Here is a 25,080-nt window from a genome sequence, read left to right as displayed (position 1 = left end):
AAAGGTCTTGTAAGTCTTCACAGAATCGTTCAACTTCAGCTTCTTCAGTGTTACTGGTTGGGGCATAGACTTGGATTACTGTGATATTGAATGGTTTGCCTTGGAAATGAACAGAGGTTATTCTGTCATTTTTGAGATTGCATCCAAGTACTGCATTTTGGATTCTTTTGTTGACCATGATGGCTACTCCATTTCTTCTAAGGGATTCCTGCCCACAGTAGTAGATATAATGGTCATCTGCATTAAATTCACCCATTCCAGTCCATTTTAGTTTGCTGATTCCTAGAATGTTGACATTCACTCTTGCCATCTCCTGTTTGACCACTTCCAATTTGCCTTGATTCATGGACCTAACATTCCAGGTTCCTATGCAATATTGCTCTTTACAGCATCAGACCTTGCTTCTATCACCAGTCACATCCACAACTGGGTATTGTTTTTGCTTTGGCTCCATCCCTTCATTCTTTCTGGAGTAATTTTCCACTTATCTCCAGTAGCATATTGGGCACCTACTGACCTGGGAGTTCCTCTTTCAGTATCCCATCATTTTGCCTTTTCATACTGTTCATGGGGTTCTCAAGGCAAGAATACTGGTTTGCCATTCCCTTCTCCAATGGACCACATTCTGTCAGACCTCTCGACCACGACCCGCCCATCTTTGGTGGCCCCACACAGCATGGCTTAGTTTCATTGAGTTAGACAAGGTTGTGGTCCGTGTGATTAGACTGACTAGTTTTCTGTGATTATGGTTTCAGTGTGTCTGCCCTCTGATGCCTCTCGCAACACCTACCGTCTTACTTGGGTTTCTCTTACCTTGGATGAGGGCTGTCTCCTCACAGCACACCCCCTCCTGACCTTGAACGTAGAGTAGCTCCTCTCAGCCCTCCTATGCCCAAGAAAAACTTAAAAACACTTTAAGGTTGTATTATAGGGACTTCCCTGCTGAGTCACTGGTTAGAATTCCAGGCTTTCACTGCAGTGGCTTGGGGTCAATCCCTGGTTGAGATTAGAGATCCTACAAGTGTGGCAAGGTGAAAAACATACAAAGTTCAAAAGTGTATTATAACCTTCACGGGCCCAAGAGAATACAGTAATTTGGTTGATTCTTTATTGTATGTCTCATATGAGTCTGAGTCAACAAAGTCAATGAGTCAGAGACTTTCGCAGTAGTTCAGTGGCTAATATTCCGGCTTCCACTGCAGGGGGCCTGGGTTTGATCTGTGGTCCAGGAACTAGATCCCAGAAGCCCGTAACTAAAGATTCTGCATGCCGCAAGAGCAAAGATCCCACATGCCACCAATAAGACTTGGCACGGCCAAATAAATAAATGTTAATTCAAACGGATCAGAGACTAAATGCAAAACCTGAAACTGTGCAGCTTTGAGCGTAGGAAAAAAAAGTGGGGGCAGAAAAACCTTCGTGACATTAAATTAGGCAGAGTTCTTATATCTGAAACCCAAAGCACAATCACAGAAGACAAAAACTGAACTTCATCAAAAATTTAAAAAACTTAAATGCTCTGCGAAAAATATTAATGGGGCAAAAACAAACACCACACACTGTGACAAAATATCTGCAAAACACATAACTGACAAAGGACAAGTGTCCAGAACATATAAAGAACTCAAAAGCCAAGAACAAGAAAACATGTTCACCAAAGAAAATAGGTCTATGGTTATCAAACATTCATGTATAAAGATGCTCAACTTAGTCATTAGGGAAATGTAAATTAAGACCAACATGAGAAACCACTATAAAACTACTGAAATGCTAAAAAATAAAACCCTGATATGCACTGGTGGTGGAAGTGCAAAATGGCATATCCACTTTAGAAACACGTTTTTCACAAAGTTAGACATACTCTTACAACCCAACAATCCCACTCCTAAGTATTTACCAAAATAAAACCTGTGTTGATACACAAATATTGTCAGACAGATCTAGTTAATACACCATATAGAAATCATCATACTTGCTGCTTCTGGAGGTGGAACTGACAAGAATGGTACACAAGAAAACATTTAGGTTTAATAGAAATGTGGTATATACTGATTTTGGTGATGATTACACAAGTAGATACATTTGTCAAAATTCATGAAGCTGTAAACTTGAGATTTATGCATGTTCTTGCATGCAAATTACATCTCAATAAGGAACTGTTAGCATACAAAATTGCTGGCCACACACAACCTGGTGATTCTGGACCCACTAATGGGTTATGACCTTCAGTTTGATAAGCACTAGTTCATAAGACCTGCAGGGTTGGGAAGATGACCCCAAGTGTCTAATCTAATCCTCCAAGCCTTGGAGAATTCCTCTGTTTACAAGTTTTTAGAAAATTTTAGAGAGGAACTGAATAAAAATTTCAAAAGTGACTGTTCTCCCTTTACCTCATTTAACATTCCTGGACACCTGCAGTGTGGTAGGCATTGAAGAGGCAGAGTGGACTTGCTGTAAACAAAGCCCATGCCTTCCGGGAACTTCTATTCTAGCGGAAGAGATTTGGGCATTTCTGTCCTAGTACATTTGGTTCCCTCCAGATTGGACCCATCCTTCCCATGCCTCTCATCCATGTAGTTTCTGCTAAATGTCAAGGTTCTGAATGAAGCTCTCTGTCTCCACACTTATGAGGCTTCTCTGCTGTGTGGTCACCCAACCACCATGACAGTTTGCGAGTTCTGGAGGAAATGAATGTTTTGTTTTCTATGACAGGACCATTTCAGCACGCATGTTAGGTATTAACACATGCAATTTCATAGAGATTCTTTGCTGTGTGTATTCTCTGATGAGGCAAAGTCCTTGTCACCCTCATCCCCAGCATGGACTCGCTGATGAATTGTAAGACTGGAGCTCCAACTGAAGCCTTTCCCACACTCTTCACATTTATATGGTTTTTCCCCTGTGTGGACTCTCTGATGGGCCTGGAGGTATGAGCTCCAACTGAAGACCTTACCACACTCCTCACACTTATATGGTTTCTCTCCAGTGTGAACCCTCTGGTGGGCTTGAAGGTATGATCTCTGTCTGAAGCGCTTACCACACACATCACATCGGTACGGTTTCTCTCCTGTGTGGACTCCACGATGAGCCAGAAAATTGGAGGCCCGACAGAAGCCTTTCCCACATTCCTCACACTGGTAGGGTTTCTCTCCAGTGTGGCACCTCTGATGGGCCTGCAGCTGTGAGCCCACACTGAAGCCTTTCCCACACTCTGCACACTGATATGGTTTCTCACCAGTGTGGACTCTCTGATGCACTTGAAGGCTTGAGAACTGACTGAAGGCCTTCCCACATTTTTCACATTTATAGGGCTTCTCTCCTGTGTGGATTCGACAATGAACGTTAAGATCTGAACTCCGGCTGAAGCCCTTCCCACATGTACCACATTTGTATGGTTTTTCTCCAGTGTGGCTTCTCTGATGGGCCAGAAGATTCGAGGCCTGACTGAAACCTTTCCCACACTCCTCACATTTGTAAGGTTTCTCTCCTGTATGGACTCTAAAATGAATGTTAAAATCTGAGCTACGACTAAAGCCCTTTCCGCATGCATCACATTGATAGGGTTTCTCACCACTATGGCCTCTCTGATGGTCCAGAAGATTCGAGGCCCGGCAGAAGCCCTTCCCACACTCCTCACATTTGTAAGGTTTCTCTCCTGTGTGGCTTATCTGATGGGCTTGGAGGTGGGAACCCACACTGAAGCCTTTCCCACACTCCTCACACTTATATGGTTTCTCACCTGTGTGGATTCTACAATGGATGTTCAGGTGTGAGCTATAACTGAAGCCCCTGCCACACGCATCACATTTGTAAGGTTTCTCCCCAGTATGGATTCGCTGATGAGCCTGCAGGCGTGAATGCCAACTGAAGCCCTTCCCACACTCTTCACATTGATAAGGTTTCTTTTCCGTGTGAACTCTCTGATGGACATGGAGATAGGAGCGCTTACTGTAGCCCAGCCCACATTCCTCACATTTATAGGGTTTCTCCAATGGGTGGGCTATTAGAGGAGCCTGAAAATGTGAGCTTTTTCTGATGTTCCTCCTACACTCCTCTAATCTGTGTGGATTCTCTCCAGCAGGGACTCTTTGATGTTGATGAAGATATGACCTCTGACTAAAACCTTTATGTGACGTACCATGATTGTTCAGTTTTGCTCTACTGTGGACTCTCTGATGGGCTTGAAGACTTGAAAACCGACGGAAGGTGTTTTCACATTTTTCACATTTATAGGGCTTCTCTCCTGTGGAGGCCGTCTGGTTCATTTGAAGGTAAGAGCCCCATATGAAACCCTTCCCACACTCCACCCCTTTATAAGGTTTGCCTCCAGTGTAGTCTGTGCGCTGAACTTGAAGATGTGAACTCTGACTGAAGTCTTTACTGAACTCATCTTTATAGAGTGTGTCACTTTGTTTTTCCAATTGAGAGCCAATTCCTTGAATAATTCCCATGGAATCTCGACACCTGGTTAATTCCTCTGTAACCTGTAGCCAGATTTTTGAGCAGAAAAATTCTTCATGTGGCAGATACCTTAATCCAACTTCTTGAAGAGTCTCTATGCCATTTAGATTCTGATTTCCTAAGAGGATAAAGAAAATTAAAAGAGTGCTTTGCTCAGAAATGCCAAGGTTATAAACTTAGGCCCACACCCTAAGGCCTTATGGGGACATGAAAAACTTCTATTTTTCTTCAGCATCATGTATTATTTGCATACCTCCAGACACCAAGAGGTGTTCCACCAGGCTCCCTTTCACTACACATTCGCGGGATCCATTTAGAATCATAGTAAGTTTCATAGGTGAAATATAGAGATCTAGTAGCTATACAGCAAGAAAAATACCTCCTAGGGAATGTTTACCAAGATGAGGCTGCATGTTACTCAAAGCCTTACTTTCTCTGTTGCAACAAGTGTTTAATAAACAGCTTTCACATAATTGCACATCTGATCAAAATGCTCAAAAGCTCATGTAAGACCCTTACTAACAGATTATCAGAAGACATTCCCAAGCAGTGTTGAAAACTTTTGCTTTATTAGAAGTTTACTCCATCGGAAGGAGCTTTGGAGGCCCTGGTAGGTTGGAAAGATAGATGTTTAGGAGAAAATAATATATTACCTAAGGGCCTAAAGTTCAGAGTATAAGCAGAGAGACTGGTCTTTTGTCTCCTGCTGGGAACTATCCTTCAGGAAGACAATATGCAGAGAAGTTTACTATAATAACATACACTATTCTAAAACTTCACATCAATAAAATTCCTACAACTTCCATGGGGGAAAAAAAAGACTGAAAAATTAAAAGATAACCTAATCTTTAAAACAGAGTAAGACCTTGCAAGGAGTAAATAAATAGGGTGGAATACAGATTTTAAAAGTTAGTATTGGACAGGAAGAGTTACATTCTCCTTGGAACTCTGTTCCACCAATTAGTCATATAGCTTGCTACTAACTTCTTTAGAGGTGTCTTTTCAAATAATGCCTTATCGGTGATGCCTCTTTTATTACCAAACAATATCATATACTAAATTCTCCCTTTATTCCACATTCCTGGAAATCTCCATTAGCCATACATTGTCTTGTTTTTACATAGCACATATTCCCATCTGACATACTATATACATAGTATAGGGCACAAAAAGTCCTTGATCTTTTTCGTTTTATGTCTTCTCCTGCTTGAATGTAATACCCACAGGGACAAGCATTCTGTACTGTTCGCATGTTTATCACCACTCCCAGAACTCTGTCTGATATGGTCAGGGTTTCAGAAGTACATGCTGGATGGATAAATAAATCCTAGTTTGATGTCTCTGTGACAGTTTGAGCCATGTTACAAAAGTAAAAGAGCTTTTGCAAGTAACTTACTCATCACAGGAAAGGAAGTGGAAACAGCTGGGAAGCTGAAAGGCTTCACTAGATGCAGGGCTAACCTAAGTGAATGCTGCTGACAGAAAATCACGATGATCACAAAATCAGGGAATTTCCTGGTAGTCTAATTGTTAGGACACTGTGCTCTCATTGCCAAGGGCCCAGGTTGGATCCTTGGTCAGGGAACTAAGATCCCAGAAGCCACACAGTGTGAAAAAGAAAAAAAAAAAAAATCCTGGCAAGAATCACTCGGAAGGCAAAAACAAAAAAAACCATAGGGAATAAAGATGGCCATGGGGCATACAGATGGACTGTTTCTGAAATTCTTATACCCTTTTCCTGTATGGGTAAAGATTTTCCTTTTTCATTTAGGAGTCAATATTTAGACCCTTATGTTATCCCTGCCCTGTGAAAAAGTTATTTCTGAAAGTAGACTATAAAACTGATGGGCATAGGGGACATCACAAGCCACTTTCTATACTGGGATTTTATTCTGAATGAGAGATCTGAGCAGAGAAATGACAATGTTTGGATTTAAAAGAATCACTTGGAGTGGAGAATTGATTGTGAAAAAGCAAAGCAGAAGAGAGAGCATTACAAAGACTGTGGCAGTAATCCAGACTACACTCTGACTTGGACCAGAGCCACAGCTGGAGAGGCGACGAGAAGGAGGACAGACTCAGAGTCATAGGACTCTCACCCGAGGAACAACAGCTCTGGGCTGCTGTCTTCATCATTTGCAGCTTTTCTTCTCTCTGTAATTGGGATGGAACATCTGGTGTGAAGGATTGATGCCCTGCAAAAAGGCAAGAACAAACATTTAAAATGAATGTATTAGAAGCCCAAATTATGGAAAATTGTGGTTTACACTATATCAACACTGACATCAAAATCAGTCTTTTCCAAGCTTTCAATTTTGACCCATTGGCAGAAATATATTTTATGCAAAACCGAGGATGTATAGTCATTGCTGTTGTTGTTTAGTTGCTAAGTCATGTCCAACTCTTGAGACCGCATAGACTGTAGCCCACCAGGTTCCTCTGTCCATGGGACTTTCCAGGCAAGAATACTGCAGTAGGTTGCCATTTCCTTCTCCAGGAGATCTTCCCGACCAAGGATCGAACCCATATCTCCTGCATTGCAGGTGGATTCTTTACCACTGAGCCACTTGAGAAGCCTCCAGGATATGTAGACTAAGTATACATTACTGGAAGACATTATTTTCATTGCACCCTTTTCATCATTTCTCACACTATTCTCGCCAACAGGCCATAGTTTTTATCACATCGTGCAGCTACTGCCAAGTGCTGTGATATTTTCTACCCTATTTTATTTCAATTCCTTAAAGAATGACCCACTAATTGGAGATGATTACAATTTGAAAAGCCAAAAAGGTAGAGCAATCATGCGGACAATTTATAGTATGTTTACAAACACAGTGGTCAGCAGAGAAAGAAAAATGCTATTTCTGTTGGACTTCCCTGGTGGGCCAGTGGTTATGAATCTGCCTTCCAATGCAGGAGATGCAGGTTCAGTCCCTGGTCAAGGAACTAAGTTCCCACATGCCATGGGGCAACTAAGCCAATGCACTGCAGCTACAGAGCGTGCACTTCAATGAAAGATCCTGCATGAAGCAACAAGATCCTGTGTGCCTCAACTAAGGCCTGATGCGGCCATAAATAAACAAATATTAAAACAAACTGATGAACAAAAAGCCCTGCGATCTCTGCATCTCATGCTGATTAGAAAACCGAAATTCGGTTCAAGAGCTCCGAAGCTCTGCCTGTTCAAGGGCACATAAATATTGCAGGGGGTCTCTGTTCAGTCACAGAGGGCACCCATCCTCACCCACTGAGAGCAGGTTCCGGAAGTTCTCCAGCATCACCTCCTGGTACAGCTTCCTCTGGGCCAAGTCCAGCAGCCCCATCTCCTCCTCTGTGAAGATCACGGCCACATCCTTGAAGGTCACTGCCTCCTACAACATCAATCACACTCCTGATTCTCCCTGGAGGAAGGGTAACAACTGAGAAAAGCGGGCAGGATGTGTACAAAGTGGTTCCAGGTGCTGAGAGACCAGAGTCAATTTTACTGTAACATAATTAAACGTCCCCAATAACGCATTTATATTGTATATATTTTCCTTTTCATAATAAATGCTAAAAAGGACAACTTTTTATATAGATTTTTTTTGCTTCCCTTCCGATTATTTCTTTAGGATAAGTTCCAAACAGTGAAAAATTGCCATGTCAAAGAATAGGCAGCTTCAAAATTATTACGTACAACAGCAGATTTTCTTCTCAACTCTTCTCTTACTTTATCCTCCTCCAAGAGTATATCAGTTCAGTTCAGTCGCTCAGTTGTGTCCAATATTTTGTGACCCCCATGAATCGCAGCACGCCAGACCTCCCTGTCCGTCACCAACTCCCGGAGTTTACTCAAACTCAAGTCCATCGAGTCGGTGATGCCATCCAGCAATCTCATCCTCTGTCATCCCCTTTTCCTCCTGCTCCCAATCCCTCCCAGCATCAGAGTCTTTTCCAATGAGTCAACTCTTCACATGAGGTGGCCAAAGTACTGGAGTTTCAGCTTTAGCATCATTCCTTTCAAAGAATACCCAGGGCTGATCTCCTTTAGAATGGACTGGTTGGATCTCCTTGCAGTCCAAGGGACTCTCAAGAGTCTTCTCCAACACCACAGTTCAAAAGCATCAATTCTTCAGTGCTCATCTTTCTTCACAGTCCAACTCTCACATAAGTAGCCCCAATTCTCCATATCCCACACTTTGAATATAACCATATTTTTAAATCCTAAGCAAACTTATCAGTAAAAGAACAACTAACTCAATTATCTGTACTTATCTGATCATTAATAAGCTTATCATATTTTCACATATTTACTAGGTGTTTTTATTTTTCTTCTTCAGAACTTGGCCTGTTAATATTCTTTTTTTTTAATTTTTATTTTTTTCCAGCAACAGAGGTATCAATGGATTCACAGAGTAGCTTCCTTGTCTGAAGCAAGGTCCTGGAGCAAATCCTACTGTGTGTGTCCCATGGCAGGCAGGACATAGCCAATATATATATATTTTTTAATTACCTTGGCCGTACCACATGGCACATGGGATCTTAGTTTCCCAACCAGCGACTGAAGCCACACCACTCTGTAGTGGAAGCATAGAATCTTTAACACTGGACCTCCAGGTAAGTCCCACCTGTTAATATTCTTTGCACATACTCCAATTGGGGTTTTATATTCAGATTCTGTAAAATTCCTATTACAGATTTCAAGCTTCGGTTTTTTGAGCATGGTGATAGACAGGGAGGCCTGGCGTGCTGCGGTTCATGGGGTTGCAAAGAGTCGGACATGACTGAGCGACTGAACTGAACTGATCACACATATTTTCACCCACATGTGGCTACTGTTCTTGTACAGCACTGGGGACAGTATGGTTTCACATCCTCGGCACTGCTGACATTCGAGGCCAGATGATTCCTTGTTGAAGGGGGCTGCTGCGTGCACTGCAGGGTGTTTAGCAGCGCCCCTGGCTCTCATGTACTGTATCAGTGACATCCCCCAAGTCACGACAGCAAAAATGTTTCCAGAGGTGGCCTGAGGGCACAATCGCTCATGACTAAGAATCACTTGCATACAGCATTATTGTAACATCTTCTATTCTACTCTGATATGTGAAATTACAAAAAAGTGATAAACAACGAAAATGAAACTATATTAAAATTAAAAATCAGTGATCATCTGGCACTCTTCTTGGAAGAGGTTCTCAGATGTCTACTGTTCACTTCAACTGTTCACTTCAGGGCTTCCTGAGAAAGAGAAACAGGATGTGTTTAATCGCTGAGAAATGAGGTGACAACTGAGTGCCTAGAAGGGCAAGCCCAACTCACCTTGAACTTGGACATTCTGTCCTCCTCCTTCTGGGGAACTGCTGAGTCTTAGGAAGGCCTGATGGGAGAAGAAGGAAAAAAACTGTCAAAGTCTGGTCAAGGATGTCACTGACCCATGTTGTTATTGTTCAGTTGCTAAGTTGTGTCTGACTCTTTTGAGAACCCATGGAATGCAGCCCACCACACTCCTTTGTCTATGGGATTTCCCAGGCAAGAATACTGGAGTGGGTTGCATTTTCTTCTCCAGGGGACATTCCCCACCCAGGGATTGAACCCACAGCACAGCAGAAAATGGAGGGATTAACAATGTCTATCTCGTACAGCTACTGTCTTTGCTAAAATAATCAAATTGTATTCACAATTTCAGTACAACTTATGTGGCAAAATGCACAGGCTAACGTAACATTTCACCATGTGAATAGAAGTTATACTTTTAATTTTAATTAAACCTGGAGTATAAAAACAAAACAATGCTCAGGATTGCTGTCAGAATTAAATGAGTAGGCAGAAAGCTCAAAGAACACTTCCAAGGCACCTTATTTCTCAGTAGCAGCAGAAAGCAAGTCATGTTCAGTAACGAAAAACCTGTCCTCATAAATAGTTTCTATCACTGGATCTTTCAGAGGCTGTTGCTTTGTCATATGAAAATCACCTTTCGCCTCTGACATGTTATTCTTGCTTGGTTTATCATACTTAATTTGATGCCTTTGCAGTAATATTTAAGATTAAATTGATGATTTTTTCCCTGTGTAAGATATATATCATATAAAACTTTATATTTGAACTATTTTTTTAGGGTGTTGAATTCATTAGGTGCGTTCATACTGTGAATCACCACCACTATCTGTCTCTAGAACTTTTCCACCACTAGGAACTGAAACTCTGTACTCATCAAATACTTAACTCTCCCCTGCCCATCCCCTTGGCCCCTGGTAACCACTATTCTACTTTCACAGTCGTAGTGTCAAATTTTTCATGACACTACGAATGACCACTTTTTCAAAGATATAAGACCTTGCTAATTTGACTTTGCTAACAGTGAAGTGAAGTGAAGTGAAGTCGCTCAGTCGTGTCCGACTCTTTGTGACCGCATGGACTGTAGCCTACCAGGCTCCTCCCTCCATGGGATTCTCCAGGCAAGAGTACTGGAGTGGGTTGCCATTTTCCTTCTCCAGGGGATCTTCCCGACCCAGGGATCGAATCCTGGTCTCCCGCATTCCAGGCGGATGCTTTAACCTCTAAGCCACCAAGGGTAGGGCCTTAAAAAAACTCATATCACTGAGCTGTAGAAAAATTAATGGAACCCTATTATTTAACAGTAAGTTAATCAGTATGCCATTTTAATTAACAAGCTAATCATAGTCATGACAAAAACAATACAAATGGCGATGTTTAACACTGCACAAGCACTGAGTATGTGCTAAGGACCTTGAGAAGCACGTGGCACACATTGCTCCATTAGGTACCTCCCACACACCTGTGAAGAATCTAGTGTCGTACAAGCGGTGTGACCCTGGTCTGATCACCTCCGCCTCTGTGCCTCTCCTCAGCTACAACAGGAGAGAAAAAAAAAAAGAGAATGTCAGTCCTAGGGTTACTGTGAGGGATGAATGAGCTAAATGCCCTTAGCACTGTACCTGGCATTTTAGAAAGTTCTCAGTAAATGATGATGGTCACGATTGTTGTTCCCACGTAACAGATGAGGAAGCCGAGGCTCGGTGAGCTCAAGAGGCAGGGGAGGAACCTGAATCCACTCTCACAAAGGAGCTAATCTTCTAGATCTTGTACCTCTGTTGCTTCTAAGGGAAAAAAAAAAGAAAAAACACAGATGGGAGTCTGAGGTCTCATGGAAAGAGAAATGAGAGCTTGAGAGCTGGGGACAGAAGACAGACATGGAAACTGGAAAAGGACTCTGAAGTCAGAGGATCTGCTTGAAGGCGGTGAGAACAGAGTCAGGAGGGGTGGAGGCTTTGGAATCAGACCGCTGGTATTTGAATACTGGCATCTCCAACATCCTACTACTTAGTCCCAAGGTCTGATCTGTCAGTCAGGAACTAACTTGGTTATGATTAACCAGTGACCAACAGAAGAGTCAAGATTTTCACCGAGAGCCTAACCTAATAGCACATCAAACTCACAGGGGAGTTTTAAAAAAATGGTCAGACTTTAAACGGAAAGCAACTTTTAAAAGCTGTATTTTTTAAATTGTTTTTTTTTTTAAAACAAAACAAAAACAAAGAAATGCTCAGAACTTATTCACAACTAATTAAATCAGAAACTGTGGAGGAGGGTTGCTAACATCTGCATTCTTACCCCTCACCTAGCACCCCAGCCTGTGATTTCATTGTCGAGGCAGGACATTGCACCAGGAAATGAACCCCAGGTAATATGACATGGAGTGGCAACCGTGATCAACGTGCAGTGGTTTCCAAGCTCCGGTCAGCTCTATTGTAAGGCCTAAAATTCCCAGTTCTACCCTGGCACCTTTGAGCCTCACAGAGCTCAGCAGGCCTAACTCTTAGTTCCTCTGCTCTCTCCAGACATGAGCTTTTCCCTGGGGAAGACTCTCCATCCACCTAGTTCGCCTGTGGGTTAACCATGTTTTTATTTATTCATTTATTGGTTGTACCTTGTGGCTTGCGGGATCTTAGTTCCCCAACTAGGGATCGAACCTGGGCCCTTGAAATGAAAGTGCTGGGCCTAAAGACTGAACTGCCAGGAGATTCCCTTAACCATGTTTTATTTTAATTCATTAATTAACTAATTTGTTTATTTGCCAGCACCACATGGCATGTGGAATCTTAGTTCCCCAACCAGGGATCAAACACGTGTCCCCTGCAGTGGAAGTGCGGAGTCCTAACCACTGGACTGCCAAGAAGTCCCACCCCTTAACCATGTTTTTAGACTCTAGCTATTTAACATCTGTGATTCCTGACTTCTTCCTCAGTCTGTTGAATCACAGGGCCAGACTGTTAACCACAGTTAGTAACACATTCCCCACAAGCCAGCTTTCCAAGGCATGTGAGGGTCACAAGGGTCCGTAACATGTTATGGAAAAAATTCAAACAAACTTTTTAGTCAATGTAAGATAACCTGCCCAACCACCGCCCCCTGCTCGCCCGTTCTTAGTGCCCCAAAGAGGTATGTCACCACCTATTTACTTCCCACCACTGTAGTCATAAAGACAGAGTCCTCTTGCTCTGCTCCGTGACTCCTGTGTGTGACAGGCCTTGTATGGCCCTGGGTGGCATGCTGTGTCTCTTTTTGGGGGAAACGATAAGTACAGAAAACCTTCTTTCTTGGTAACCTCCCCATGCTGTCATTCAATCACCTTTATAAATGAAGACCTGACACAGTTCACCCCATCAAATGATCAGATGTAGCCCACCTAGTTCTCAACCTAACAGGTTTCCCCTCTGTGCCAGCTTCAAAATTGTTCAAGCAAGCCAACCACATCCTCCTGCCAGAACCAAGGGTTACCCTGCTGCTGCTGCTGCTGCTGCTGCTGCTGCTGCTGCTGCTGCTGCTGCTGCTGCTGCTGCTGCTGCTGCTGCTAAGTTGCTTCCGTCGTGTCCGACTCTGTGCGACCCCACAGATGGTGGCCCGCCAGGCTCCCTCGTCCCTGGGATTCTCCAGGTAAGAACACTGGAGTGGGTTGCCATCCTACCCCCTGTTTAATACAGAGCCTGCCTCCCAGAGCCACTGCTGCTTCCTTCTAGTCCCAAGTGCAACCATGCATGGCCTTGCATGGCTGTATGTGATAAACAAACTGCCTCATCTGCCAGGTGCAGATATCTCATATTGTTTAGGACAGGGATTCCACCTTCCTAAATAAGGTGAATAGGAAGTGACTGGAACACCATCACAATCATCCAGAAAGCTAAAAAAGAACACATTAGTCCAGAGACCTCCCTGGTAGTCCAATGGTTAAGATTTTGCCTTCCACTGCAGGGGGTGTGGGTTCAATCTCTGGTCAGGGAGATTCCACATGCCTCACAGGCAAAAAGCCAAAACATAAAACAGAAACAATACTGTAAAAAAAAAAAAAAAAAATTCAATAAACAAAAAACCAACCCACAGAAGCCCAGACTCATTGAAATGGTAAAAGGACTGGGTCTTTACAGTTTTTACCAACTTCCTTAGGTGATTCTAATATGGCGCAAGTTTGGGAACCACTGCAGTATTCTATTCTGCGCCTCAGAGTGTTATCTGAAATGCCTAATAGCCAGAAGCCCAAGGCAGGGCTAGAACTGGCACTCAGGCCTCCTGATGACTAGCCTCCTGCTTCTCTCTGTTGTAAGACGCCCTCGAAGTTCTAAAGAGGTAAGAGTAATTTGTAAATGCCCTGGGAGGCAAATCCTCAGAGGAAAAATGGAGGCTTCCATTTACACCAGTGGTGCCCAGCTGAAACATAATGCAAGTTACATGGGTAATTTAAATGTTTCTAGCAGACACGTTGAAAAATGTAAAACGAAGTGGCCTTTATTTTAACAATATATTTAATGCAACATACCCAAAATATTACTTCAACCTGCAACAGAGATATTTTACATTCTTTTTCAGTGTTTGAAATCTCTTGTGTGTCCTACACTTAACAGCACGTCTCAGTTGGCACCAGCCACATCTGAAGAACAAAAGTCTCACGTGACCAATGGCTACCATGGTGAATGGTGCAGACTCAGGCCTTTTTAAAGCAATAGAGACCATATGATTATTCCTAGGAACTGCTGCTGCTGCTGCTAAGTCGCTTCAGTCATGTCCGACTCTGTGCGACCCCACAGAAACTGCAGCCCACCAGGCTCCCCAATCCCTGAGATTCTCCAGGCAAGAACACTGGAGTGGGTTGCCATTTCCTTCTCCAATGCATGAAGGTGAAAAATGAAAGTGAAGTCACTCAGTCGTGTCCTATTCTTAGTGACCCCATGGACTGTGGCCTACCAGGCTGCTCCGTCCATGGGATTTTCCAGGCAAGAGTACTGGAGTGGGGTGCCATTGCCTTTTCCGCCCCCAGGAACTGACTAAGTTCAAAAGACAACCAATTCTGTTAGTTATCAGTTTCAACAAAGGTTATTATGGAAACGATTCATTTTTGCTCAACTGTATGGTCAAATTGAAGTAATAAAAGAATAAAATGGGAGAGAAAAGAAAACCCTAAAATATTCTTGCACTTTTAAGAACTCACTGCATTTTTCACTCTGCATACTCTTCTGAAATAGAAAAAAAAGTACAACTGTAGTCTATAACACATATAGGATGCATTACGTGCCAAGCACCATTTCAAGCACTTTCCACATCATATTTCTTTTAATCATCACGTGTCCAACTCTTTGTGCCCCCCTCAGCTGTAGCCCGCCAGGCTCCTCTGTCCATGGAATTTTCCAGGCAAGAATACCGGAGTGGGATACCATTTCCTTCTCCAGAGGATCTTCCTGACCCAGGGATCAAACCCAGGTCTCCTGCATTGAAGGCATATTCTTTACCATCTGAGCCACTAGGGAAGCCTCCAAAACTTTAATTCTGTGGTTACCTGATGTGAGAAAACCGAGGCACAGAGAAGTTAAGCAAGCTGTGCTGGTCACAGAGTGCTGGAACAAGGAGGTCTGAAAGCCAGCTGCTGAGGTTTGACTCTGGCTCTGCCCCTTGCTGGGTCACCAGGTCATTTATTCAACTGTCTTCGACTGTTTCTTCATTTTAAAAATGACAATACTAATTATTGCACACAGAGCACTGGAAATTCACTGAAACAGAAGAGGTGCCCAACAAATGTTATCTCTTCTCAGCATCCCCATCACGATCCTGACATAACCAACAAAAAACGGAACACTAACATCGATTTGACAACAAACTTATGGTTACCAGGGGAAGGCAGAGGGACAAATTAGAAGTTTGGGATTAAAATATACACAGTTCTATACACAAAACAGATAATCAACAAGGACTCACTGTACAGCATAGGGAACTATACTCAATATTTTATAATAACCTTTAGGGAAAAGAATCAGAAAAGAGTATATATACATATGTACTGAATATATATATATACATATATGCACATATATATAAATAACTAAATCACCATGCTGCATACCTGAAACTAACATGAAAGTAAAAGTCGCTCAGTTGGGTCCGACTCTACTGGAGTGGGTACCCTTTCCCTTCTCCAGGGGATCTTCCCAACCCAGGGATCAAACACCAGGTCTCCCACATTGCAAGTGGATTCTTTACCAGCTGGGCCACAAGGGAAGTCCAAGAATACTAGAGTGGGCAGCCTATCCCTTCTCCAGCAGATCTTCCCGACCCAGGAATTGAACCAGGGTCCCCTGCATTGCAGGTGGATTCTTTACCAACTGAGTTATCCGGAAAGCTCGAAACTAACAATATTGTAAATTAACTATGCTTCCATTTTTTAAACAAATTGATTTGCTTCCAAGGAAATCTGTCTTACAGCATGACAATATTAGGCACGATGATACATCAACTTTTTTTTTTTAAGGTAAAAAGTGGATTTACTTAGAGAGAAACACACTTCACAGAGTGTGGGCCATCCCAGAAGGCAAGAGAGTTGATGATACATCAAACTCTGAATGCCTGGAAAAAGTTGGTGAATTCTACAGCTCACCAAAGGAAAATGAGGCACCAGACAAGGCATATGGCTATAGATTGCCTTTCTACTTTGTTCTCTAATTCCAGGCTATAGCCCCTCTGGGCGACTGTTTGCATCACACTTACTCACTAAATAACTCCTCTATGCCGACCCTGTGCTGGACTCTCCAAAAAGAATAGGCCCAGGTCCATGAATCAGAGGTCCCTGTAGCCTAACAGGAGAAAAAGATGAAACTGAGAGTTACGTGCCCATGGCAAGTGCAACTCCAAAGAAGCACAGGAAATTTATCATTTTCCTTTCATAATTCCAACTCTTTCTAACTTTCTTATATAAAAACATTCTCCTAGTGGCCAAGTGTGAACAATTTGAGTTGCTGTTAATACCTATGGATTGAATTCTGAGTCCCACCCCTATACTCACACATAGAAGTCCTAATCACCAGAACTTCAGAATGTGACTGCATTGGCAGACAAGGCATTTAAAGGGGTGATTAAGTTAAAATGAGGTCATTAGGGTGGGCCCTCAATCAATCTGACTGGTATCCTTCTATGAAGAAATTGGACATAAACAGGGATAGTAGGGGCATGCGCATACACAAAGGGAAGACCTTGTGAGGACATGACAAGAAGGCAGCCATCTGCAAGCCATGGAGAGAGGCCTCAGAAGACACCAAATCTGCTGACAGACTCCTAGCTCCAGTTTTTGTTGTCTTGCCAGCCAGGCTGTGATATTTTGTACCAGTAGAAGCTGAAGCTCCAATACTTCGGCCATCTGATGCAAAGAGCTAACTCACTGGAAAAGACTGATGGCAGGAGGAGACGGGGACAACAAAGAATAAGGTGGTTGATGGCATCACCGACTGGATGGATATGAATCTGAGCAAGCTCTGGGAGTTGGTGATGGACAGGGAAGCCTGGCATGCTGCAGTCCATGGGGTTGCAAAGAGTCGGACATGACTGAGCGACTGAACTGAGGCACTGTACTTCAGATACACTAACTTATTTATTCTCATCTAACCATGTCATGATCTTTAACTGCAGCTTACTTGTTTTTATGATATATCGCCCCCTGCTGCAACTCAGTAGTCCATCTTGAATTTTCTTCCCACTTTTACAAATAATACATGGATCTGTCATTTCAGGGGTCTCTTACATTCAGTGACGTGTCAGTGATGTGGCATGTTGCAGTACATGGGGTTGCAAAGAGTTGGACCCAACTGAACGACGGAACAAGTTTTAGCAAACTAATATAGTCTCGGTATAATAATTAATGTTTAACTTCTACTGACTCAACATCTGGGTTTGCTTTAAAATACTCAATGGGAAAAACCTGTGCATGGGAGAGAGCGATGCAACAAGATCAGCAAGAACTGAAGCAGGATGACTGTTACACAGGAGTCATTATATTACACTTTGTGGGGCTTCCCCAGTGGCTCAGATGGTAAAGAATCTGCCAGCAATGAGAGAGACCCGGCTTCTATCCCTGGGTCGGAAAGATCCCCTGGAGAAGGGAAAGGCAACCCACTCTAGTATTCTTGCCTGGAGAATTCCAGGGACAGAGAGCCTGGCAAGTTGTCTGGAAATTTCCAGAATTAAGAGTTAAGGATATGAATAATCTGATAACAATTATATATAATATAGATAAATACTTATAGAAAAGCTGCTAAACAGAAATGCACTTAAATGTTGATAATCGTCTATATCTTATAGGTCTGTGTCCTATATACGTCATACACATCCTGTAAGTTTTAACATACGTATCTACATGGGTAATTCTTAATGGTTTTGACTATGTCATAGCTCTACATTTTCTGAATTCTCTACAATGAATGTACATTTCTTCTATAATCAGTACACAAGCTTTAAATAATATTTAAAATAAGATCAAATGAGAATGCTTTCAAATTTTTACAAAGACGGCCAAACTCACTAACCCTGCTTTCAAATCCTCTCCAATAAAATTTCAACCTACCTGAACAAATTGATCCCAAAAGTCTCCTCTGCAGCCAGTTTCCTAATGGTTGACTATTTCGATAGACTGCTTTTCTATCTACGAAAGGCAAGTGAGTACTGAGAGGGTAACAGGCAGGAAGGCCAGGGGTCTCCAAACAGAGGAAATAGCCTGCAAGTGTCGGATATTTTTGTCTCTCTTAAGCGACAGGAGGCAACAAACTAGAGATATTTCCTTCTCTATACAAATTTAAAAGGTTTCTCTTAAAATACTGTGTTGCCATAATGACACCTGGTTTCACCTGAAGTTCAGTTCAGCTCAGTTCAGTTGCTCAGTCGCTCAGTCGTGTCCGACTCTTTGCGACCCCATGAATCGCAGCACGCCAGGCCTCCCTGTCCATCACCATCTCCCGAAGTTCACTCAGACTCACGTCCATGGAGTCCGTGATGCCATCAAGCCATCTCATCCTCGGTCGTCCCCTTCTCCTCCTGCCCCCAATCCCTCCCAGCATCAGAGTCTTTTCCAATGAGTCAACTCTTCGCATGAGGTGGCCAAAGTACTGGAGCTTCAGCTTTAGCATCATTCCTTCCAAAGAAATCCCAGGGCTGATCTCCTTGCAGTCCAAGGGACTCTCAAGAGTCTTCTCCAACACTATTCTCAAACCTAGAGATAACCAATGCCTTTTTCTTACGGAAATGTTTGTCTTAAGCTAAGCTAATGTACTATGCATTTACCCCAAACTCTGTCTTCAAGTCCATTCCGCCTTTTGGCTCAGAACCTACTTGACAAACCAGTATGTTATACTCAGATATTGTTCCTCTAAATGAAATTATTTGTATGGTGATCTGCCCTTCTACAAGATTCAAGTTAATCATGTTATGGCCCAGGATGAACCATTTGGTGCCAAGATTATCCCAAAATGCATCTTATGGGTGAGGGGCCTGGTGCCATTCTGAGTTTTAAGACATTCCTTTCTTTCATTAACAGACTGTTAGTGACTATATAACATCCAGCTGAAGACTAGCAGGGGGGTACTCTTTCTGCCCCCTTCTGATGCTTATGTCAGAAGCTTTCTCTATCTCCTGTATACTTTAACAAAACTTTATTACACAAAAGCTCTGAGCGATCAAGCCTCGTCTCTGGCCCCGGATTGAATTCTTCTCCTCCGGGGGCCAAGAATCCCGGTGTCTTTGCGGGCATTCAACAACAACCTTTCAGTACCTGCCTTATACTCTTAGTATCCCTTTTTACAGAAAAGGAATCCAAGGAACAGAAAGACTAAATTCTCATCCAACGTTACCTCGCTAGGAAGTAACTAACGATGTGGAGGGTGCTGGAGGAGGCGGATTGGACAGCAAAGAGACCAGGAGACAGTCAAACTGTCGATTTCAGTCCGCCTACAACCCCAGGACTTGTGAAGCCCCCCAAACGCAGAGAAATCCAGCCGGTAATAGGAAGGCAAGCGGCCGCCCTCGCCCTTCCATCCCGCCCTCTGTCGCAAGTCGCGGCTGTTCTGCCCTGCTACCGAAGACCGAGTCCAGCTGATCCCAGGACCGGGTCAGAAAAGTTAAAAGAGACGGCAGGCTCCCAGGGACTCACTCACCTACCTGTGAGAACCAAAGGCCGCAATCGCAACCTCCTAAAGCGGAAATACCTCCAACTCTTCGCAGCTCCTGGACTATTTCCCAGGATCCCCGAGAGGGGCAGGAGCTACTGCCCCGCCCCCTGACCAGAAGTGACGTTTTCGACATCGCAGGCCTGAATCGAATTTCCCAGAATCCACGAAAGCAGCGAGGTTCGTGTTTTTGCCCTCCGGTGGGCGAAATACCACCAGACACACACAGCGCTGGATTATGCCTTTTTATTTTCCAGGACAGCGAATCACTCCTCCGCGCTTTCCCGGAGCGGAAGTTCCGAATCACAGGAGGCCTCCGAGACTACACGTCCCAGAATGCTCTCTGCCGCTGAGCTTCCCACCTGTCTGCAATTTTACTTTTGAATTAGTAGGTGGAGTATGTGTAAGCCGTCGGGCGCTTGTAGAACTTGGCTGTTTTTCCCCCCCTCGTTGTTTCCTGACAGAAATTGGAAATATGTATGGAAAAGTAAATGGCAAATAATTGTAAAGGCGTGGTATGTGTGAAGGAAAAATAGAGATCGTAAAAGGGGCTGAGCTATAATGAACCATCTTCTTTACTACCTGGCCCTGTATTCAACCTTGGCCAAGAAAATGAGATGCAACCATTGAATGGGACATGAAACAGAAGCAGAAAAATGCTCCGCTTTTCTTTGCTTTGGTTTTCTTACATCGTTAGGGAATTGAAATATTACTCGTATTTTGAAAAAGTTATTCGTCTTCCAATTAAGAAATCACACCATATAATTCTTATTCCTTTTTAACCGGTTAATTGACGTGTAATTTTAAGATACAACAACACATGTTGATTTGATGCATTAATGTATTGCAATATGATAATCATCTTACTGTCAGCTAACACTTCTATCACCTCAACTAGTTTTCATGACTTTTTTTGGTTTCAGAACAATTAGGGTCTAGTCCCTTAGAAACTTTGAAGTTTATAATACAGTATTATTGATTATATCACTATACTGTCCATTAACTCTCCAGGACTTATCTCCTGATCCAAATCTGTACCCTTATAAAACAGTATCCCATTCACATCCAGCCCCCCAATCTGTAATAGCTATCATTCTACTCTCTATTTATGAATTCGCCTTTTTTAAGATTCCACATATAAGTGATAGATAATAAACAATATCTCTCTGTCTGATTTACTCTCACTTTAGCATAATATCCACCTTTGCGGTTGCAAATGGGTCTGTTTCTTTTCTTTCTTATGGCTGAATAATTCCATTGTATATATGCCACAACGTCAACACTTAGGTTGTTTCCATATTGCGAATAATACTGAAAGAAACATGGGAGTGCACATACCTCTTCAAATAACTATTTTCATTTATTTTGAATATACAAGCAGAAGTAGAATTGCTATGTTAGTTGCTCAGTCCTGTCCAACTCTTCGTGATCCCATGGACTGCAGCCTGCCAGGCTCCGCTGTCCGTGGAATTTTTCAGGCAAGAATACTGGAGTGGGTAGCCATTCCCTTCTCCAGGGGATCTTCCCGACCCAGGAATTGGATCCAGGTCTCCTGCATTGGTGGCAGATTCTTTACCAGCTGAGCTACTGGGAAGCCCATTTTTGTAGTAGAGTTTGGAATTAGGAAGTGGGATGTCTCTGGCTTTGTTCTTTCTTCTGATTGCTTTGGCTATTACAGGTTTTTGTGGCTCCATACAAAATTTTATAACTTTTTTTATATTTCTGTGAAATATGCCATTGGAATTTTGATACAAGTTGCACTGAGTCTATAGATGGCTTTTGGGTAGTAGGGACATTTTAATGATATTAATCCTTCTGATCCAAGTACACAGGATATTTTTCTGCTTATTTGTATCTTCAATTTCTTCCATGAAAAGTCTTATCATTTTGGGTATACAGGTCTTTCATCTCCTTATTTAAATTTATTCCTAAGTATTTTTATTGTCTTTAGTGATATTGTGAATGGAATTATTTTACATATGTTACTGTATAAAAATAGCAACCGGTTTTTGTGTTAATTTTGTATTATTCAACTTGACAGAAGGCACTGATGAGTTCTAACAGTTCTGATGTATAGTGTTTAGAAAATATATATGTATTTATTTATCTCTTTTGTTTGTATCTGCAAAGGCAATTTTATTTCTTCCTCTCTGACTTGGATGCCTTTTAATTTCTTTATACTTTGATTGCTCAGCTAGGACTTCCAGTACTCTGTGGAACAGAAGCGGTGAGAGTGGGCACCTTTGTTTTGTTTCTGTTTGTAAAGGAAAAGCTTTCAACCTTTCACCACTGAGTATGACGTTATCTCTGAGTTCGCTGTATATGGCTTCTATTATGTTATGTTCCATCTATACCAATTTGTTGAGAGTTTTTATCATGAAAGGATGTTGTACTGTCAAATGCTTTTTCTGTATCTATTGAGATAGTCCTATGATTTTTTATCTCTCATCCTGTTAAAGTGATGTAATGTGGTACATACTGCATATGTTGAATCATGCTTGTATCGGAGGGATAAATTCCACTTGGTCCTAGCGTCGTTTAGTCACCAAGTCATGTCTTTTGCGACCCCGTGGCCTGTAGCCCGCCAGGCTCCTCTGTCCCTGGGACCTGGGCAAGAATACTGGAGTGGGTCGCCATTTCTTTCTCCAAGGGATCTTCCCAACCCAGGGATCAAACCCATGTCTCCTGCATTGGCAGTCATATTCTTTACCACTGAGCCACCAGGGAAGTCCTGGTCCTTTTAATACTCTGTTGAGTTCAATCTGTTGATATTTTGTTGAGAATTTTTACATCTATGTTTTTCAGAGATATTAGTCTGCAGTTTTCTTTTCTTGTATTCATCTTTTTGTGATGGGCTTGTTTCACTTAATACAATGTTCTCTAGATACATCCGTGTTATAGCATGTGTCAGAATTTCTTCTTTTTAAGGGTAAGTAATAGTTGACTCATTGGAAAAGACTCTGATGCTGGGAGGGATTGGGGGCAGGAGGAGAAGGGGACGACAGAGGATGAGATGGCTGGATGGCATCACGGACTCGATGGACGTGAGTCTGAGTGAACTCCGGGAGTTGGTGATGGACAGGGAGGCCTGGCGTGCTGCGATTCATGGGGTCGCAGAGAGTCGGACACGACTGAGCAACTGAACTGAACAGGACTGAATAGAGTATAAAATATCCAAATGATTTGCCAAATAAATAGCAAAGCCTTTAACCCAAATCTTAAAGTTATTGGTCCATAAAGGTGCAACATTCCTCTCGTTCATTGTTGAGAAGAGGAAGGCAACTTCTCGTCACTCACCAAGATAGAGTCATAATATCACAGGCTTCTATGTTCAGATAATCAGAATCCCACATTTCCATCTCATGTAGTTTCTCACTTAATAAGCCTGTTCACACTTAATAAACCTGTTTTAAGTAATCCACATTCACAATATCCATAAAATGCCCACATAATAAAAGCATGTCTTTCAAGGCATCACATACATTTTAGGTCATACGCACAGATAAAAACACACAATCTCCTAACTAAAGCCATAATCTCACAGGCCTCAAAGTGTGCATTATATTATATAATTCCACACACAGTCACAAAGGCACTCAAACTTTTTAATGCTTATTTACAAAGAGTCTGGGAAGGGAAATTTTATTAGGAGACCAAACTATGTGTTCAAACTTCATTTTCAAGGTGCCCAGACAGCTAGGGAAGGAAATGTTCCACTTCATCCTGGGGTCATGGAAAACTCACATAAGGGAAAGTCAGAGTTTATAGCAGTTTCACCTAAGGTCAGCAGGTACAGTGCTGTTTTCACAAGTCCCACTGAAGAGGAATAAGGCTGGATTGAAATCTGATTTGATTTGGGTAAGATGTGGGGCTGTGTTAGAACTTCATCAATAAACAGAAAATAAAAATAACAGTATTTTGTGATTCTTTAGGTATAGTAATAAGTTGAGTTTCTTTGAATTAAACATTTCCTTTGACCAAAAATTAATGTTTATTTCTGATTTTAAAAGACTTTTTGGTAGGCCCCTAAAATCAACCCTGAATATTCACTGGAAAGACTGATGCTGAAGTTCCAATATTTTGATGTGAAGAGCCGACTCACTGGAAAAGACACTGATGTCGCGAAAGATTGAGCGCAGGAGAAGGGGGTGACAGAGGATGAGATGGTTGGATGACATCACGGACTCAATGGACATGAATTTGAGCAAACTCTAGGCGATAATGAAGGACAGGGAAGCCTGAGATGCTGCAGTTCATGGTGTCACAAAGAGTCGGGGAAAGCGACTAAACAAGAATAACAAAGAGTATTGTGGGCACTAGGCATTTTGCATACTGCGTCTAATGGATGAGTTGGCCCTGCTAGTGTATGTCTCTGGCAAAAGTCAGCCAGACGTAACCTTTAACGGAAAGAAACGCAAGATATTGGGCAGGAGGAATTTCAGGGTGGGGTCGGAGGAGTGGGAAGGAAGTGTGCTTAACAAGTTTTATAATATCTCAAAATCTGAAACAAACCATCTTCACATTTACACTCTAGGAAACAAACCAAACAGAAACACAATTCCATACATGGTGGTTGTTTAGTCGCTAAGTCGTGTCTGACTCTTTGTGTCCTCAAGGACTGTAGCCTGCCAGGCTTCTCTGTCCATGGGATCTCCCAAGCAAGAAAACTGAAGCAGGTTGCCATTTCCTCCTTCAGGGGATCTTTCCCACTCAGGGATACAAGCCCATCTTCTGCATTGACTGGCGGATTCTTTACTGCTGAGCCACAAGGGAAGCCGCCATACATGGTTACAGACACACATTGTGGTCCCACAAAAACACAGAGAATGAAAACGCAAACACACACAACCCCAGGGGTTCTTTCTTTAAAAACAAATGCACACTTAATGCCAGGTGTGCTTCTGGGGTACTCGGGATGCTGATGCTACCTGAGCAGGAATGGGGGTAGGGATGAGGGTCAAAAGACTGAAGTCCCAATCCTCAGAGCTCATACCCAAGAAACCACCATACCCAAAAAACCACCGTACCCAAGAGCCCGCCGTCTCCTCCTGCCGCAGGTTTGGGGCTCTGAAGTCCCCAGGATCCCACCCCGCCTTCTACAGACTGGACTCAGATTCCACTCGCTTTTTCCACGTACGCTAACCTCACC

General features: G+C 42.7%; 1 protein-coding gene across 3 annotated transcripts; it reads right to left on the bottom strand.

Annotated features, from left to right (window-relative positions):
- Positions 1-2,753: 2,753 nt before the first annotated feature.
- Positions 2,754-25,080, bottom strand: LOC128063454 (zinc finger protein 45-like). Of its 3 annotated transcripts, none has more exons than XM_052656220.1 (7): positions 25,069-25,080; positions 11,400-11,561; positions 11,240-11,312; positions 9,763-9,820; positions 7,709-7,835; positions 6,561-6,656; positions 2,754-4,579 (listed from the first exon to the last, which is right to left on the bottom strand). In XM_052656220.1, exons 4-7 carry the CDS (start codon positions 9,775-9,777, stop codon positions 2,754-2,756), a joined length of 2,064 nt encoding a protein of 687 aa, XP_052512180.1. In that variant the 5' UTR covers positions 9,778-9,820; positions 11,240-11,312; positions 11,400-11,561; positions 25,069-25,080. The 3 variants fall into 3 exon arrangements, with proteins under 3 accessions (XP_052512180.1, XP_052512179.1, XP_052512178.1); XM_052656219.1 differs by lacking the exon at positions 25,069-25,080 and adding an exon at positions 19,924-20,010; XM_052656218.1 differs by lacking the exon at positions 25,069-25,080 and adding an exon at positions 19,920-19,955.

The sequence above is a fragment of the Budorcas taxicolor genome, chromosome 18 (assembly GCF_023091745.1).
Source record: "Budorcas taxicolor isolate Tak-1 chromosome 18, Takin1.1, whole genome shotgun sequence".
In the NCBI taxonomy this organism is placed as follows: domain Eukaryota; kingdom Metazoa; phylum Chordata; class Mammalia; order Artiodactyla; family Bovidae; genus Budorcas; species Budorcas taxicolor.
Note: the sequence above shows the minus strand (reverse complement) of the source record. Positions and strands in the feature narration are given on the sequence as shown.

Coding starts and splice junctions, on each gene's coding strand:
- LOC128063454 (XM_052656220.1), bottom strand. Junction 6,657..7,708: donor CCGGAACCTGCTCTCAGTGG/GTGAGGATGGGT, acceptor GCCTTTTTGCAG/GGCATCAATCCTTCACACCA. Junction 4,580..6,560: donor CCAGAGCTGTTGTTCCTCGG/GTGAGAGTCCTA, acceptor TTATCCTCTTAG/GAAATCAGAATCTAAATGGC.